The 19,036-nt window shown below is 45.5% G+C and overlaps 1 protein-coding gene across 1 annotated transcript in view; it reads right to left on the bottom strand.

The window, feature by feature from the left end:
* CHD6 (chromodomain helicase DNA binding protein 6) overlaps window positions 1–19,036 on the bottom strand; it is a 199,391-nt gene that overhangs the window by 6,149 nt on the left and 174,206 nt on the right. The window contains exons 30-36 of the mRNA XM_058562676.1: window positions 16,891–17,099; window positions 14,173–15,756; window positions 11,135–11,274; window positions 10,528–10,734; window positions 8,747–9,199; window positions 6,674–6,865; window positions 5,560–5,679 (exon numbers count right to left, since the gene is read on the bottom strand). Of these exons, the coding sequence (XP_058418659.1) occupies window positions 5,560–5,679; window positions 6,674–6,865; window positions 8,747–9,199; window positions 10,528–10,734; window positions 11,135–11,274; window positions 14,173–15,756; window positions 16,891–17,099 (2,905 nt within the window). The remainder of the gene's footprint in view (window positions 1–5,559; window positions 5,680–6,673; window positions 6,866–8,746; window positions 9,200–10,527; window positions 10,735–11,134; window positions 11,275–14,172; window positions 15,757–16,890; window positions 17,100–19,036) is intronic.

Here is a 19,036-nt window from a genome sequence, read left to right as displayed (position 1 = left end):
AGAAAAGAACCTATTGCTGTAACAGGATCAGTGAGCGGCAGGCAGCACGATGGAGAGAAAGCGGAAGCGGGGAGTGGGCCTGCTGCAGCCGCACACGCTCCTCCTCCGTGACGGGCTCGAGCTCGCGGGGCAGAGAGGACCCGGCAAGAACCTGGCTCAAGACCTTGTTCTCCTAGAGCTCACGGTCTGGTTGCAGAGAAAGAATTAAACCACTGCAATTACAAGGCATCTAACTCTTAATGTGTTTCAAAACTGGTGTGAATAATCCCCATAGAAAGAAATGTTTTCCCCACAGAAAGGGAGACATTTCTTTCAGGACTCAGCGCCTGAAATGCCTACATCCCCCTGGGTAACGGCACCCCTTTCCCTCTTTCCATTACCCTCCACTCCTCACTGATATCGTTTAGTTTATCGAGGATACATGTCCACGGTATTAAAGGCAAATTACATTTCTGTTGTTGAGTAGTCTGTCTTCTTCGTACAGAGGAGCATAAAGAAAAAGCCTTTCCTTGTGGGCCCCTGGGAGTCCTCTCCCCTGAGCCACATGGAAGGGAAGCAGCTCTAACTGCCCGGGCTTCTCCTTCTCTTATTCCTGTCACAAAGTTGGTGTTCTGCTACCACCTTCTCTTTGATCACAGCAATGGTGAGGTCAAAGATGTCCAGAGTGGCCTGGAGGGATCTGTGACTGGATTCACCGTGGAGACGCAGGTCACCATCAGGGCTGGGGTGTGGAGAGAGGGTGGGGGCAGGCCCAAGAGGCCCCTGCACAGGGCAGGAGGTGGCAGAGCTCAACAGTGAGGGTCCTCGGCACGATGCTGGAGGAGCCCATGCTTCTCTATGGCTGCCTCTGCTGCCTTTTCAGGACTCTAAGGCGTTTGTGTGAATGTCTTCCCTTCCTGTGAGTCTGGAGTGAGGGGATCTGGCAAGAGGTAGCCGAGACCCCACCAGCCCACAGCCTCCTTGTCTTTGAGGCTCAGCAGCAGGGACCCAGCTGCACTCCTCAGTGGCGCATACTTCGAACAAGAAAGAGGTGCCGGTCTCACCGAGACACCAGAAGGGCCAGAAAAATCCTTTTATTAGGGCCAAGAGTCCTAGAGAATGTGGAGAAAGAAGGCAGGGAAGCTAAGGATATCCAGGCCTGAGAGCAGTTAAGAAATCTCTTTACAACCTTCCCAAAGACACCTACTTTGAACTTTAATCCAGTAGCTCTGGTGTTTCCATTTGGTTCACTGCCTCTCTTCTCCCTTAACTGTTAAAGAAGTCAAACCCTTAGACAATCCGACAAATCTCTGCTTAAGGGTAGTCGTAGAGACAGGGTTAGCTGGTGACACCAGTTCATGTTGTCAGTGAGCTGTGGGTACACGCGTGTGGCGGGCTCTTAAATGAGAAGCGGCCGGGATGCCCTGATTCCCACGGTAGTGAGGATCCTCAGCAGCAAGGGACAGTGGCTGTCAGCAGTGCTAACGAGGGGCGGTGATGACAGGAGGAGCAGCAGAGTAATGACAGCCTATTAATTAAACATTGACCCTGCGTCAGGTGCTGTGCTAAGGGCTCCATCTGCATGATCTCAGTTAATCATCACACCGACCCTATGGAGGCAGTACTATTACCACAGCCATTTTACAGGGAGTTTACAGATTCACAGACACACGAAAACTGTGCGCTTGAATGTTCCAAAGTCCCCAGATATAATGTTTTTTTTGAAGTCCTACATTTGTCCTTCAATTTCCCAAAGAATATTCAAGAAAAACCAGGTCTTCATGGGCAAAAAGCTTTATGATGGCCAATTTTGTTTGACGAGAAACTCTTCTCAAAAAGCCTTGGTTTAGCAGAAGTGGGAGAAACCTCTGACACTGTCATGTTTGGCGCCCCTTTCTTACACATCAAGAGCAGCAGGCCTTTGACCCTGGGGGCACAGCTGGTCAGGGACAGAGGAAGCTAGAATCCAGGCCCTGGGGCCCCCAGCCCATGGCTCTCCGCAGGCCCCACACCACACTCGTCTTTCATTCCCACCTGTGCCCAGCCACCAGTCTGTGAGGCTGGTTTGTCCTGCAGTGTGCTGGGCGCCTGCTTGCTCTGGTTCAGGGGAGGATCAGTCGGGGAGCAATTCCTCCCTGGTTCCTGTTACTAGACAGACAGGAGGACTTGACAGATTGGGGCCAGGCTAAAAGCATAATTTCCTGCCGGTCTATCTTGAGCCCATTAACGCAAATTGCCTCATTCTGGACTACACCGCATAGGCTCAGGCCTGCTGGGCACACCACCTCAGCCTTAGGTAACCACAACTCGACCACAGGCTTTTCCAGGCCCTCTTCCCTGCAGCCTAACCACAGCCAAGAGCCAGGGAAAGGTGTTGGGGTGTGTCTTTTTCCTTTAAACCCACAAATGTTCCCTCATAACTCTCCAGTGGGAGGGCATGTTCGATCTGAGAAGTCTTTCTGTTGGGAAGAAAACAAACCCCAGAGCCTGATGAATAACGCTTCCATCTTATTTTCAAACAATCTGCTATAAATCAGACATTCTTTAACATACTTTATTCTGAGTTCATCAGGGCATTTAGGACTGGCTAGCTCACTTAAGACAGCCTGCATCCTGCAGACAGACCTTTGGTCTCTCTGGCCCTGCCCAATAAGTTCAAGTCACACTCCTTAGGCATCAGAATGTCCAAAAATGTCCCTTCCCTGCCCTTGTTGAGAACCACTGATGTAGCGAGAATGCTGGGACCTTTCAGAACTTGGAAGCTGCCAAGAAGGCACAAGCTGGCTGCCTCGTCCCCTTCAGAGTGGGTGAGCAGCAGCAGAAAGGCCCCACGGTGAAGAGAAGAGTCCTTCATCTACAGCAAAGCAAGAGGCACGCTGGCAGAGGAAGTCTGCTCTCACTTCCTGTGGGAGGGAGAGTCACTCCAGCCACCCAGCTGCTGCCCACCCTAGTCAGGTGCCCCTCCCAGCGGCTCGGCGACCACACACAGCGGCCACGTCGGGCTTTGGCAGCTCTCCCGCCTGGTAATTACAGCCTGGGAGCAGACCTGCTTCCTCTTCCAGGAGAGCCTGGGGAGAGGGCAAGAGGAGCAGGAAAAAGGAGAGTCAGAATGAAGCAACACAGGAGGCAAATTTGTTTCTTAGACGATTACATGGGCATCCCAACCCCAGAAGAACATCTTTCTTCATCAATACATGGTAGCATTTATTCCAAGGCCTGCTTATTCAACTCTAAAACTTAACTCCTGGGTAGAGGTGGAGAAGCAGGTGGTGACCAAAACTTCCTTACTCCTCCCAGGAAGGTTGGTAGGTTCAGCCAACAAACATTCACCAAATGAAAACAGACTTAAACAACGAAATGCAGTGTGTGAATCCTAATTTAAAAATCCTAAAAATATAGAAAGTAAAATAAAACAAAAACTAGCTCTCACAGACATTTTTGGGACAACAGCAAATCTGAATATGGACTAGATATTAGATACTATTAATATTCATGTGTGATAATGGTAATAGTTACATAGAAAACATTCTGAGCAGATGCATGCTGAAGTGTTTAGGGGTGATGTGTCATGCCTGCAATTTACTGTCAAATGGTGCAGCTAGAAACAAGCAAAAAAACTAAACACACATATGTAAAACAAACATAACTTACACAGATAAAATATATAAGGTAGGTGCATGTGCACACATACATTTAATGAGCGACCACTATGTACCAGGCGTCCTGAAAGCTGAATCCCACGGCCTTGTGTGCAGCTTGTGTGATACTAGGTCTGTGGAGCTCGCCCAGCTGAGCCACAGCACCCAGCAGAAGGGGCTGAAGGAAGACGTTCCTTGTGGGATTTGAATCTGTTTCTAGAAGAAGGAGAAGGCACACCCCAGAGGGCTCTTGTCCCAGGAGGCGCCGTGGGAGGCACGGGTGAGGGGAGATGGGCCCTCCTGGAGCCAAGCAGAGTGTTGCAGCAGCTCTTTCTCATTGGGAAGGCTGAGAGGCCTAAAGACTAGGTGGATGAGTGCTTCCCGTTCTCGCCTTAACTGCAGCAAAAGGGCCTCCGAGGCAGCGACTGTGTTTATTTAACAAAGGAGGGAAAGTGCATCTCTGCTAAGAGGCTGGCTTGCAAGAACAGCTTAGAAATGGGTTTTCTGGCAAGGGGTCAGCGTCTGCAGGGGCCTGATGAGCAGTGATTTCCAGAGAACACAAGGGAAATTGTCAGACGTGCGGAGAGAAATCAGAAAGCCAAGGGGGAAACCACATGTTTTTTTTTTTTTTTTGACAAGTTTCTAAACCAAGATCTCAGAGACTACAACAAATCAAGAACTGGGGGTCACTACTGGACAACTTACGGAGACACTGCGTGCTAAGACAACAGGAGAACACAGGGAGGCAGCGTGAGGGCTTGAGAAAGACAGATGGGGTAAGAACCGAAGCTGAACCAGCTTGTACAGCACAAGCAGGTCTAAGAAAAGAGGTGGTAGAGACATTTTCCGAGAATAAAGCAAGAGAAGAAAGAGGGCAGCTTTTCCAACGTGACCAACTTTTTAATAAGCAGCCCCCAGGGTCTGGCCCAGGCCTCCCTCCCACAGTAGCTGCTGTGGTGGATGGAGAAGGGCGAGAGCAGACACGTAGAGATGCTGGAAGAGGAATCATCCAGGTGACAAAATCAGCAACAAGCTCCTTGAGAACATTAAGTAACAGCTTCTTCGTGCACAAGGAGGGGGAAATTACTATGGTAGGCGGTCCTTGGGAGCTAAAAAAAGAAATCACACCCAGGCAATCCCACCAAGAAGGGAATTCACACTGAAGCAAAGCAGTGGCTGGCAGAGCACTGAAGAGAGGCATTCAGGAAGCCTGTGGGTTTAGGGGATAACCCAGGAAGAGCAGATCCCCATGAGGACCTTCAGAGGCTCCCTATTTGGGCAGAATGCACTTTTTATGCACGTTTATGTATAATTTGCCCAAGCTCAACACATTTTCAGGTTGAAATGTTATTACTGCCCCCTAGAGGTTATGAATTTTCTATTTCAAATTTGTACTCATCTGTAAACTATAGTTAACTCAGATTCATTATACTAGAAGTATTGTGCAGATGTCTTTGAAGTCTCTTCCAGGCTCACGATTTCATAATAGGAAAAGCGTAGTGCTTGGAGTCAGATGTTTTCCATTGCCAGTGAGGACACCAGGAGGAAAAGTACTAAATGATAGCCAGAAAAACTTAGATTAGAAAATAAAAATTTTCAATAATGAAGTTTGTTAAACACTGGAAACAGACTCCTGACAAGAGTCAAGGTATCTTTTCTCTGTAACTCTCTACAAATAGGGAGGAAAAAATCTCAAGCTTTGGGAATGGTTTAAGTACAAACTTAAACCAAAAGTTTTGGAGATAAAGCCTGAAAACAAACGACTCTGCGAAGTCATACCACTGCTCAAGACGCCCCAAGACCACTTATCAGTACTCATCAACTTCCCATGCTGGCCTCCTGTCCTCTCAGAAAACGACACCCAGCTACCCACTTCCCAGCTGGTGCTTCCTCTCTGAGTCTGCAAGGCTTGGCTCCACCAGGACATGTCTCTGTTCCTTACCCTCAGTCCTGGCTCCTTGGGGACAGCAGGAACCCTCTCTTCCCCGCTCAGAGAGTTGACATCTAATTTTCCAGGTTCCTTACAGCGTGGCCTCCTCTGCTTTGGTTTGTCTGAAAAATTCTAGAAGGCAAATGGAAACCAACATCACAAAATATTCTGTCACAGATTCTTCTGATGAAGGTTGGTGCTTTTCACGTGGGTTTGCTATTTTCTTATTAGAGACCCTCTGCACAGGACTCAATCAGGTTAGGTTGAAGGGAACAGCCACCTGGCCCTCACCTAGGCTCTCTCCTTGAAGCAACAGCACTCCTACAGTAAGCTGGAGAACAGGCCTCCTGGCCCTCCAGACCAGAACACCTAAGCTGACCCACCAGTCTCCCAGGGCACTGCTTAATTCCCAGCCTTTTCCTCCTAATCATCTTCCCAGATTCTCTCTCCACTGCTACCTGCCTGGTGGGCTTTGTCTATCTCTGCAGGGTGTGCATCCGTGAATGCATTCTCCTCTTTTTCTTGTGAGCTCTCTACCTCTGTATCTTATTAATCAGATGTACCCAGGACAAAGATGGTGGTGGGGTAAACAAGCAAATGAGAAAAGAAAAACCCAGAGAAGACATCAGTGCTCAGGAGCCCTCTCCTACGTATTTCTAATCTGAAGGATCTAGGACAAAGGCAGTAAGAGGACTTGAGGAAAAGTCCCAAAGCAGTAAGTGTAAAACATCCTTGCAAAGTGGTAACGTATTAACTTGAAAAAAATACACAAGAATGTTTTCATGAAGTGGCAGCGTTTATACAACTTAAAGATTTCTTTGTGAGCTTATGATACAAAGCGTGGTAATTCTGGGGAGAGACGGGGCTGAGCTTAGGCCAGTTCTGTCCTCATAAGCTTTTGCATGTCTACTTCTTGGCACAGCATTCTGACATGGGCTGTAACTTCTGTTATTGGAAAACAACCAAAATTTAAACTTTTTTTTTTTACTTTTAAACTTTAAAATGATGTTCTTAGTTGACACCGATTTCTCTCAAACTTCTTCGTCTCCCTCAGCATGCTTCTTATCAAAAAGGGCATCAAGTTAGCAGGACCAACCAGTCTCAGGCAGCACCAACAAACACTTACTGCTCCAAAGCCAGGAACTTCTAAGGAGTAGTCAGCCTGCTGCCTCAGCCAGTCAAGCAGACTCTTGCTGGGAATGGCTTTCTCGGCCTGGCTGCTGGCTGCTGAGGCTGGCTCGGGGGCTGAGGTGGCAGGTACTGGCCCTTCAGGGTGTGAGGTGCTCAGGGGGGCCTGCCCTGGGTCTTCATGAACTTCCTGGAAAAAGGAAAAACAAGTATGTGCAGTTAATCACTATAGAATGAAAACTAGTTTCTAAAAGGAAAACACATGAGGTGTTCTTTGACTCTTTCCATCTGTTTCCACTGTAATATTATAGTCAGATGCTGCATAATGATGTTTCAGTCAATGACGGACCACGTGTACAATGGTGGTCCCATAAGATGAGTACCATGTAGCCTCGGTGTGTAGTTGGCTATGCCATCTAGGTCTGTGTAAGGACACTCTACAATGTTCACACAACAATGCAATTCTCAGAATGTGTCCCTGGCCTCAAGTGACGTGTGACTATACTCTGCTGGGTTTTTAAATAAGAATCCTGACCACACATGAGCTCTGGCACGTGCTGGCTGTTCCCTCCACCTGAATGCTCTTCTCCCACTCTTGTCTACCTGGTAAACTTTAATTCCACCCTATCTGCTCAGGTTCAGTGTTACCTCCTTTGTCATCGTCACTGACAGTCCCAGGCAACGTTGGCTGCTCCACTTCCTGTTCCCCCACAGCACTCTCAAGGTTTTCACATAACAGGAAATGCCACACTGCAATTTACTTACCCATTTCTCCCTCTATAGTTTGAATGCCTATCTTACGCATCTCTGTATTCCCAGCGCCTATAATTAGGTCTACAATATCAATGCTAAATAAATGCTTGCATAACAAATGTAAAAAAATACTCTGAGGCTAAGGGAAAAAAAATTTATCAGTCATTCCATTGGAATTCTATGATCATTACAGAGAAAATATGGCTTTGTGCCTCTAAAAAATGAGACAACATTCTTAAAATCTTGCAGGACTGGGCAGGGAAGGAATTTGCCACTTCAGTTTCCCAAAATTATATAGAAAGTCTAAGAGGAAGACACATCGCAAACAATATCCCTTAGTAATAAAGCTCTAGAGAACAAAGTCCTTGGTTCCCTGATCTGCTACTTACTAGCTGGATAATCTTGGGCACATTATTTAATGCTTGTAAGACTGTTTCCTCATCTATAAAATAGGAACAATAACAACACCTTCACAGGGTGGTTGTGAGGATCACATAGAACAATCACGTAAAATCCTGAACACAGTGCCTGGCACATAGTAAGCACTCAATAAATACTGGAATTATCATTCCTTTAAAAATAAGAAAACATGAAATGTGGTTCCCTTTTTGGAGCTCAAAATTCAATAAATAGGAAAAACCAAAATACAAAGAGAAGCCAGTGGTCTTTAACACATTAAGCAGTCTAAGAGGATCTCTCTTGGCCAGGTATATAGTTTTTGACCTTTTCTGCTGTTTACAATGATCTCCTTTGAGTTTAGAATGTCTTAGAGTGATCTCGGTGAATCCTCACAGCAACCCTCTGTGATAGATGCTGCCGCCTCCACTTTACTTGAAAAGAGGAGCAAAGTGAGGCTTGGTGGTGTGCTCAGTGTTGCCCAGTAAGTCAAGTAGTAGAGCCACGACCAACATTCAGGAAGTCCTGACTCCTCTTCCTTCTCCCATACCCCAGCTCCTAGAAAGCCCACTAACCTGGAGCAACACTGCTGCAAACTCAACCCCATTGTCTTGCTTTACTCATTCAATCATCAGTGGTTCTTCCGAAACACTGGAGAATTTGGGTTGTCTCTATGTGAAATGGCAAGACCTCCTGGCTTATTTCTCCAGGTTGCATGCAGATTAAGGGCCCTTAATGGATTAATACCTATTTCTAGAAAAGACTGAGGGCAACTTATAACGAGGACATAATGAAAATAAGTAGGACAACTGAAATAGGGATAAAAGACATATAAACCAAAAAATTTTATGTCTGAGGAAGAAGCGTTTGATGCTCAGAGTAGAAAGGTCGATGTTTTTACCTAATGGCCTCATATACCCACCAAGATTCCTGCCTGAAGTGTTTGTTCCTTCAAAAAGATGAGGTCCATCCCTCCTTCAACATGTTTCCGTCTCCCTCTCCGCCTCCTCGTGGCAGCATCATCTCTTCTGAGGCTTCCGTTGACGATCTGTCCGGTCACTGGATGGATCAGGCCAGCTTGCAGAATCCCAGACAAGTCCATGCCAAGAGCTCCTTGAAGGGAACCGATAGCTCCAATCTTAGGGGTGCTGGCGCTCACTGGGAAAGGGGATGTGGCTCCTGGGGACCCCTCTGATGTGCAGGAGAGGTCTATTGCTGACTCCCCATGCCAGCCGTTGAGGACGACGGCGGGGTGCCCACGGGTGGCAGAGAACTGTTCCAGGCTCCGAGCCTTTGCATCCCTCTCCACCTCAAACTCATAAGGACGTCTGTGCTTTTGTTCATCCTTTGTGAATATTGGAGCCAAGAAGCTCTCCTGTGAACACACACATGTGGCAAGAGCAGTGTGAACATCATTCTGTGGCTGAATGGCAGCTCCTTCCCTAGGCCTGACTGCCTTGGGCCTGGTAGGATTTCTCATCCTCTTCTGAGAGATTCTTCTAACTCAAGCCTTCTTAAACTTTAGTACCAAATTACCCGGCTAGCTTGTTAAAATGCAGCCTCTACTTCAGTGGGCCTGAGATTCTGCATTTCTAACAGGTTTCCAGATGCTGCTAAAGCTGCTAGTCCATGAACTACACTTGCAGTTGCAAGGTTATAATTTAGGAAATCTCAACATCAGCTGTACATCAGAATCAACTGAAAAGTTAAACAAAAATTCCAAAGCTCAGTCCACACCCCAACTAAATCAGAATCAGCAGAGGCCGGCCCTATGGCTTAGTGGTTAAGTGCGCGCACTCCGCTGCTGGCGGCCCGGGTTCGGATCCCGGGCGCGCACCGACGCACCGCTTCTCCGGCCATGCTGAGGCCGCGTCCCACATGCAGCAACTAGAAGGATGTGCAGCTATGCCATACAACTATCATCTGGGGCTTTGGGGGAAAAAAAAGGAGGAGGATTGGCAATAGATGTTAGCTCAGAGCCAGTCTTCCTCAGCAAAAAGAGGAGGATTAGCATGGATGTTAGCTCAGGGCTGATCTTCCTCACAAAAAAAAAAAAAAAAAATCAGAATCAGCAGCTCTTCAAGGTCCCCAGAGGATTCCAATGTGCGGTTGAGAGTGAGAGCCAGTGTGCTAACGCATCTCCTATGAATCTTGAGTTTTGAGTTTACAAAACGCACTCCTGCTTTCATTTCCCTTATTTCTATCAGCTGCATCGTTCTCTTGGTCCTCCAAGTGTCGAACACATGGATCCACTCATGCCTCCCTTTCCTTATATAGCTCATGCCTCCCTTTCCTTATATAGCTATTAGTCATCATGTCATGCCTGCCAGTTCTCCCCCCTTTATATGTATCTACCCTGCCACTAATCTAGTCTAGAACCTCTCTCTTCATCAGATCCCCACTTGGCCTCCTAGCCTCTGAGGCATTCCCTTTTCCTGATCCTCATCTCCATGAACCTGCAGACCATTCCAGTTGAGCTGAACCTGCTTTCATCATCCATTTCTCCGCTCCAAAACTTTTTAATAGCTCTCTGCTGCCTATAGGATAAAATCCAAATTCCTCAATTAACACTAATGGCTTTACAAAAAAAATAAAAAAATTCTATCCATTAAGTAAATATCTGTTGAATGAATGACTCAGTCGAGAAGTGTAAAGTGTCCCCCATTCTTTGTTTTATGGTCAACACCATTGTTATGGCCTCACCTTCTGGATCTGGGCAACCAGTGCTGCACCATTGCTGAAGCTGTGTTCTGATGCCTCTGGCTCCGAGAGGCTGCTTCGAGAACCAGCACTGCTGGTTAACACAGGGGTGGGCACTGTGCCCGAGGGTTCATACTGCTGGTTGGAGGGCCACTTCCCCTTTAACACCACATGGCAGATATTATCTAGGCGGTTGATTATCACACGATCCTGTAAAAAAGAAGAGAAGCTCTGAGGGATAAGTACCAAGTTGCCCAAATTCACTAAGGCCCTTGAGATCAAGGGTCAAGTTTATTAACCAGAAGGAGCTGATTAGAAAAGAGCACACTCAAATGTACCCACTTTACAAGCCTTAAAATAAATTCCATAGTCTGGACAATGAAAATTAAAGCCACAGTGCTGTAAATATGAAGACAACTTGACACTTTTGTCTTATGGTCTAATTAGTCAATTGCATATATCCTTAATGTTCAAATGTTACATAACTAATACTTTTTAAAGATATTAAACATTTCTCTGAGTCTGTTACTCAGAAATACTCTGAAACGTAAAAATAAAGGATTCAAAGCTGAGAACGCTTTGGGTGGGGAATGCAAGCTCCGGGAGGTACCTTTGGCCACTCGGAGAAGGAATAGAGGGTTTTCTCCTGGAGCAGCTGAGCGATGGTGGGAGCCCGAGCCTCCTGCAAGTCCTCCCCCATGTCTCCTACAATGCTCTTGCTCTCCTCTTCTGAGTATTTCCCTGGATAATCTGGGAAGAAAGGTTAAAAAAGTTCATTAGGCACTTGGGCGATAGTAGTGATCTGAAAAATCGGGACATCTGATCATTTTTTTAAAAAAAATTAGCCCATCCTGTGCTAATTTATTTTACATTGAATATTAGTTACCACGCCTTCTATGTCCAGAAGAACTTTATCAGTTAAGCCATAAAAACAAATCCTGCTCCAGGGCTACCCATGCAAATCATCTGATAAGAGTTTGCATCCACATCCCAACAACAACAAAAGAAAAGAGAAAGGATATTTTTCTGTGTATCCAAGAGTGAGAGGAGATGAATGACCACAAAGAGGCTTTCACACTGGTGTAGTGGACAAGAGGAAATTTGAACACTCTAATACTTTGATACATTTGAAGGGACAGTATATGAAATGTAACACAGCAAGAGAATGATATTAACGATGAAGGATGAAAAGTCATGAAACTTACAACAAAGGTAAAACAGACCTGATTCATGTAAAAAAGGATGCAAAGAAACCTACAGCATCTACATTACTTTGTTGATGGAAGGAAATGGACATGCAATTCATTCTTTCAAACTTCAGTGGTGAAAGTTTATTATCAATGTGAAATGGATCTTCAAAGATCCACTTACCAGTAATGACAGGGAATGAAGAGAGGGCAGCAAACTATCCAGGGCAGGAAAAGTTGTGAACCTCCTTTCTTGGTGAAATGACAAGGAATGTCTATCCTCTGAAATGTGCAGATGTCACTTTTGACTGTGCAACAAGTCTCCTAGGGAGCTGCAGAGACCCCTGACTGTAAACAGGGCTGTGCCAGGCCAGTGGATTCAAGGAAAGACAAGAGAGATGAGGCCCTGGCCCTCAAGGCTCTTACAGTTTCATGAGGGAAAGACAGGAAAACAGTGATAATAAATGAATAACTACAATGATAAACCGTGGTAAGTGCTATAAAGGGAAAGAAACAAGGTGCTGAGATAGGGAATAAGGGGGGAGGACCTACTGGCAGAAGGGAGGGCTGTAGAGAGAGCCTCTGGAAGGAGAGAACACTCAAGAAGATGAGGGGGCAATGGGGAAGGGTATTCTGGACATGCTGAGGAACTAAGAGACACCTAGGGGAAAAGTACAAAGATGAGGCCGGAGGGGTAGAATCATCTAGACTATGCTGAGTCCTGTAGGCCATGATAGAAAATTCAAACTTAGATATTCTAGATCCAATGGGGAGCACAACTAAAAGGTTTTAGGCAGAGGAGCTGGATTTATCTTTTAAGGAAAAGCAAATTGACGAGTGAGACAAAACCCTGGAAAAGGAGCCAGGAGACCTGGGGGCCTGCCCTGACAGTTGTACCAATTCCTGCTCCTTTAGCTGTAGATTTCTAGTCTCAGAAACAGGGCTAACCCTCCCTGCCCCACCTACTCCACCATATGTGTGGTGGATCCCTTCTGAGGTCTGCAAAAGCACTTTTAAAAACAGTGGTGCAAGATACCCCTACCCATGGGTGTGTGTGATGCTCACCAAAGCTTATCAAGGTCACGGCAGCCTTCTACCCCAACTCAACAGGGCTGACACTGCCCCCAAAGGACATGAGCACAGGAACAGTCCTTCTCTAAACCACACTCTTCTTTACCCTTTACTCACTGACTGTCTGGATCTCCAAGGATTATTTGGTGATTTTCCTCACAATGGTACGAAAAGCAGTATGGGTTTTATAATTCAACACATGACAGCGATCCTTCAGGGCCTGCGTGAGGAGGATGGGCATGGTCGTAGACCGGCTCCCCCTGGGTTGGCTGGGGCTACAAGTCGATTAAGCTGCTTTCAATTCAGCTTCTCTGTCCTTATCCCACCTAGCGTGTAAATTTTAATTTGGGTTCAGAACCCTTCCCGTGATAGTCTCTGATCACAATAACTAAAACCAAAGGCAGGGGAGTTTAAAAATAAAAGGAAGCTAGTTAACCCAGGGGAGCTTAGCTTAGCGCCCCTCTCTCTTTTCCTCTTTATAAAGTCACTGCCCCAGAAGGGAGAGGCTGTGTCTAAACCCCTGAGCACCACACCCGGCACTGGGCCAGGCATAAACATCCTCAATGATGAGGATAAATACAACCATTTTTTGTTCACCCTAATATGCCTTTGGGTCTGAAGAAATTAAAACAACAGTGAAAAAGTTAAAAACCATTTGTTGCTGCTCAGGATCTCTAATCATTGTATTTATATCCCTGCAAAAGATATAAAAATCTCAGGGTCATCTAGATTCTTAACATTTTGAAATTCCTTCTAACTTAAACGTTTGTCTAAGATTTCCTTAATTAAAAAGATCAAATTTATTTGTATTTTTGTTGTGTTACTTGTAATTTTGTTATTTTTATTTGTTGAGTTACTAAAAGGAATCTAAACCAAATGCACCGATGTTAAATCACAGAGTTTTGACAACGACGTGAATAAACTGCACTATCTTTGCTCACCTTAATCAAGATCACGTTTATTTGTACTTCTGTGGAATTCCTAAAAAATTAACTGCACTTATATTAAATTGCAGGCTCTTGATGGTCCCAGGCTGTTCTACTTTAACGGCTGTGAAGCGCCTTATCTAGTGGAAGAACAAATTGCTTCCCCTTGATGCCATATCTAGCATCTACCATATAAAAGCACTCAGCCCCTGCCCAAATTCCATGGCTGATGCAGCAAAAGGGCTATGATTGTCTACCATCATCCTCGATCTTCTGGAATGACCAGTTAAGCTACTTTGCCTCATTTTCAGACCAAGGTCTGTGACCTTGGGTTTTAAACACATGTTGAGTGTAGGTAGGTCCGTTTCAGAAGCCGTAAAACTCTTCACACTTCCCCCTGGCCCCCCTCCCTGTCATGTGAGCACTGGCTTATCCAAAATACCACAAGATCCCACAGACTGTACCTTGACTATGGCAGTTTCCATCTCTATCATAATCATCTTTACTCTCAAAATCCATGTCTTCTGACTTGAGCTCACGTCCTTCAGGAGCATATGTAAGGAAACCTTTTTTCCCGTCTGCATTTTCTTTCCAAGGCTCTTTTAAAAGTTCATGCCTCACTTGAAATGGCTCTGAAGGAAGAGCAGGGGGCTCACCCTCCACTGTGATGCTCTTAGCTTTGCTTTTGTACAGGCCTGGGTTATAACCCTTGGGTTTCTCCACGTCCAACTCATCCTTCTCGAGGCCACAAGTCCACCTCTCCATGTGTTTGCAGTGACACTGACAAGCTGCTTGAGGAAAAGGCCCCTGTGGTCCAGGATTCTGGCTTACAGCCTCCATGCTTCCTTTCTTGGCTTCATCTACATGGAAGCCTTGGTTCTTTTCCCTTGGGATATTAGCAGTGGGTTCGGTTAGATGCAAAACCTCTGGCCTTTCCCTCATGCCTGATGCCACTTCTAAGTTTTCCTCCTCATTTTCTTCCTCTTCCTCCTCCTCATCACTGTGGTTTAGATTCAAAATTAATTTACTTTCTAAAGTTTTGTTTTCTAATAAATCAATTAATTGCTGATCTGATGACAGGTTTATTTTGGAGTCACAGACACTAAGATTGCACATATCTACAAACCCACTTTCATTTCCTTGATCCAAGGAACGGGAAGCTAAGCACTGGGCTTCTAGCGGCCTGATGCTTTCAGGTCTCCGCCCTGCCTCATTACAGCAGAGTTCCCCTTCCTTTGAAAGAGATATCAACAAATGTTTCCCATTTTTTATGTTCATTTGAGCTACTCCTGCTTCTAAACTATCCATCAAAGAGGGGCCTGAAGCTACTTCTGCCCCATGGCCACCAAGCTGGCAGTTCCCATCTTTGCTTGCTGAGATGGCAAGAGCATCTTTTCTGGATTCCGTATTGGTACTTGGGCTCTCCTGAAAAGAGCCTGACTCTTGGTTGAGAGCCTTCTTACCATACATTATGCTCTGCAAGGACTCAGGTAGTAGACTGTCATCATGGGTGATGGAAATGACATCCTGAACTTTAGAGATAAAGTTTTCACAAGTCATGTCAGATAAGCTGCCCCCAGGCAGACCGAGATGATCATCTCTACCTTCTATTTTCACTAGATTCTCAGGCTCATTTTCAAGGGACTCTGAAGTCCTGCTCATTTGAGTATATGTAAGAGATTCATATAGTTTGGAGTTGGTCTGGTAAAGGCAACAGAGACTTTCTGGCGCCTGGATGTCAGTTCTCTTATGCTGGGCATAGTTTCTATAGGCATCCAGGAAGGACAGCTGGGGGTCAGTCATGATGTAATAGTCAGTGCGGTTCAGCCCATGTTTGGCAGTACCGATGAGCAGGTCTCGATCGTGCTTCCCACACTCCCACCAGACTGGCAGGTAGAGGCTGGGCCTGCAGAGCTGGAGGCGTTCATGCAGCTGAGGACACTTGAGCACTTGCTCTCGGACCTTCCGTAACAGTTCAATGCGGTATAGGGTTCTTGCGGCCCGTTCCTCGGTGATGGGTTCAACGTAGATGGTGGGATCTGGGGCACCTGGAAAGGTAAATGCAGAGCCTATCACGTAAGGCAGCCCTTGGACACTCGCTGCCCACCTGAGTCCCTGCATCTTTGCTCTTACAGTTTAACTCCCTGGTTCCTCAGCATGGCAGTCTTAGGTGTGTGTGCCCCTGCTCAAATGAAAAGCTAAAAGACAAGGGAAGGTTTCTATGAAACAAAGACAGACCCAGTGCAGGTGAAAGAAGTGCATGAAAACTTTCGTTCTGGAAATAATATTAGTTCCCATTCAATAAGCATGTACTATGTGCCCTCTAGGCTAGGTACTTTATACATGATATTTAGTTCTCACAAAAGTGCTATGATACCCCATCACCATCCCGGTTTTAAGCATGAGGAAGGAGCCTCAGGCTCAGATAAGCTAACTTGCTCAAGGTGGCAGAACCAGGATTCAAGTCCAGGTCTTGTCAGTGTGACTCCAAGGTCCAGATCTTTCCAATCTATTCAGCCCCGTGGCTTTAATGAAAACACCCTAACCATGCCACACAGGGGCAACAGTTGAGACATCTGTGCACACTGCCATCAGCTCAGAACACATGCTGGACAGGCTCAATGTTTGTTTTAGCTTTCCTAAAATACAATCATATGATCCAGAGCAAGTTTATCTACACAGTGAGGCTGAAGAGGGACTCGGAGGAAGCTGCTGCAAATTCCAGTCAGGAAGAAATGTCTCAGAAGGGGTGTCTATCAGATCAGGAGATGTTTAAATGACAGCCACTTACTTTCTATAGCTGCAAGTCAACACATGAAGAAGTTAAAGTTATTAAGATTTAACCTAAGGAAGGTACAAAGTTCACAGTAGAACAAACTTCTCTGAGATTTAAAAAAAATAAAACTATACTTTGGAAAAGGTAATTAACAGTGGTCTTTCAATACTTCTGTGAGGTTTTAATCTCAATTTTTGTTGGAGTTATATCATTTGGGGAGAGAGATTTTATTTTATGAGGGTGGACCCAATTAGAAGTACACAAATTTGTGAAAACTCACTTGTCTTTACCTGAATTCTTCAGGTAAACTCCACTTTCATAACTATACCTCCAGTAACTCTGTACCCTGAAAACAAGCCTGTTCTCTCCTTGTCTCATCTGGGATAGACTGACAGAACTTTCTCACCACTATCGTTCCACGCGGGCAGACGACAGACATTCCTGCACATGGCCACAAAACTATGAAAATAGTGTTCCAGGCTCTCGTCCGACTTCTTGTCCAAACGGGAAATGAGGCGGAACTGTGTCCAGTCAAAGGTCTTCTTCTCTTGATCATAAACAACGCCAAAGGAAGACACTGTTCTGTAGAAGTCTGCCTGCTCTCTCCTGGTCCACCTTGAGATGTAATCAGAAAGGGAGAGTGAGCTGTTTTTTCCTCTTTCTAAAAAAAAACCCTAACTATTTATTGAGCGTCTACTAGGAGAGCCCATGAGGTCAGGAAAGCAGCTAGAGCTGGTTTGTCTATTCTATTCTTTATTTTTATTTAAGTTAAATTGGGCTGAGAGGTTTATAATAAAAACAGCCTATCATCCTACCACCTCTTTCAAATCTTTCAACTTTTTCTTCTGGTATTTACCTCTTTATTTCTAAATCATGTGTGCATACTTGCTGTCTCTTGATTAATCAATTTTAGAAATTATCTAGTTAATTTCCTCTTGTGAGAGATGAACATTTTTAAAATACTATATATGCTTAAATATTTTGCCTTATTTTTTCCCTCTGTATGACAACATGGAATCAGAATCCTGGAGGGACCTTCCAGACCATTAAATTCACCTCCTTTATTTTACAGATAAGGAAACTGGTCCAGAGAAGAGAAATGACTCCCTCAGCCGCACACCTCCCCTGACCCGCTATCTCACATTGGCTTTCTTTCTGGTTTTATGTAGACAGGTTGCCCATATCAATTATTTTCTCTAGGACATGAGGGTTCTCTGGTCTTTATATCCTGCAGGATTAAGATAACGACTTAAGGGGGGGCCAGCCTAGTGGTGCAAGCGGTTAAGTGCGCACACTCCGCTGTGGTGGCCCGGGGTTTGCCGGTTCGGATCCCAGGTGCGCACCGATGCACTGCTTGTCAAGCCATGCTGTGGCGGCGTCCCATATAAAGTAGAGGAAGATGGGCAAAAAAAAAAAAAAGGAGGATTGGTAGATGTTAGTTCAGGGTTGATCTTCCTCACAAAAAAAAAAAAAAAAAAGGAAAAAGACTTAAGGGAGTTGAATTATTACACGTCACCACAGTCTTTATGAGGGGCTCTCGGGCATGGTACTCTCCACCCTCAGAGGGAGTAAGGCTAGGGGTGGGATGAGGAGGTCAGAGGAAGAGTGAGGAACAGGGAAAATGGGGCTCTGGTTCCTCTCTTTGGAGCGGTGAAAGATGGGAGAAATATCTTCCCTGAATTACCAACTTTCATAAAGCCAGAAGGAGTACACAGAAGTAACTGAATTCACTTATGTGGTGTTCTTTTTTTCTTTTTTTTGGTGAGTAAGATTTGCCCTGAGCTAACATCTGTTGCCAATCTTCCTCTTTTTTTGCTTAAGGAACGTCTATGCCAATCTTCCTCTATTTTGTATGTGGGCTGCCACCACAGCATAGCTGATGAGTGATGTAGGTCCACACCCAGGGTCCAAACCCGTGAACGTGGACTGCTGAAGCGGAGTGCGCTGAACTTAACCACTACGCCACGGGGCTTGGCCCTTATTTGATGTTCTTTTAATTCACTGGATGTTACAGCAAGGATGGAGAGCTATAAAGACCCAAAGAACTGCAGCTTCATTGATATTTTCTGGGGGCATCATTCCTAGCCTGTGCTGGCCTTCTACAGCCATTTTTAGCTAATTCTCAGATGGGCAAGTAACTCCTGGTTATTTATTTTTCCTTCTGGTAATTTTCCCTCTCGGCTTGCATTTTATGGTACTTATTGCTCTCAAAGGCTTGATAAGGACTAGTAGCTATAATAAGGCAGCTTCAATGCACACTATTAACTTTGCTGCTAAAACAACATGGTCTGATACATGCCAGTGTGATGTTTTTAAACTACATCCCCAGAGACTGGGGTCCAACTTAGGGAAGAAGGTCAAGTTGGAAAATCATAAATGTCTGGGAATTGTGAACAGAAGGTGCCCTAGATCTCATCAGACTCCCCAGTCAGCACGACAACGTCATCACAGTTGGAGGTTGGATTTAATTAATTCTGGAGACAAACCTAACTTCACATGAGAACATCAAACACACTTGTCCTCCAGCTATCAGCTTCCTCTCTTGTCACCTC

The sequence above is a fragment of the Diceros bicornis genome, chromosome 19, assembly GCF_020826845.1.
Source record: "Diceros bicornis minor isolate mBicDic1 chromosome 19, mDicBic1.mat.cur, whole genome shotgun sequence".
Taxonomy (NCBI): Eukaryota; Metazoa; Chordata; class Mammalia; order Perissodactyla; family Rhinocerotidae; genus Diceros; species Diceros bicornis.
This window is presented reverse-complemented; position numbering and strand designations above follow the sequence as displayed.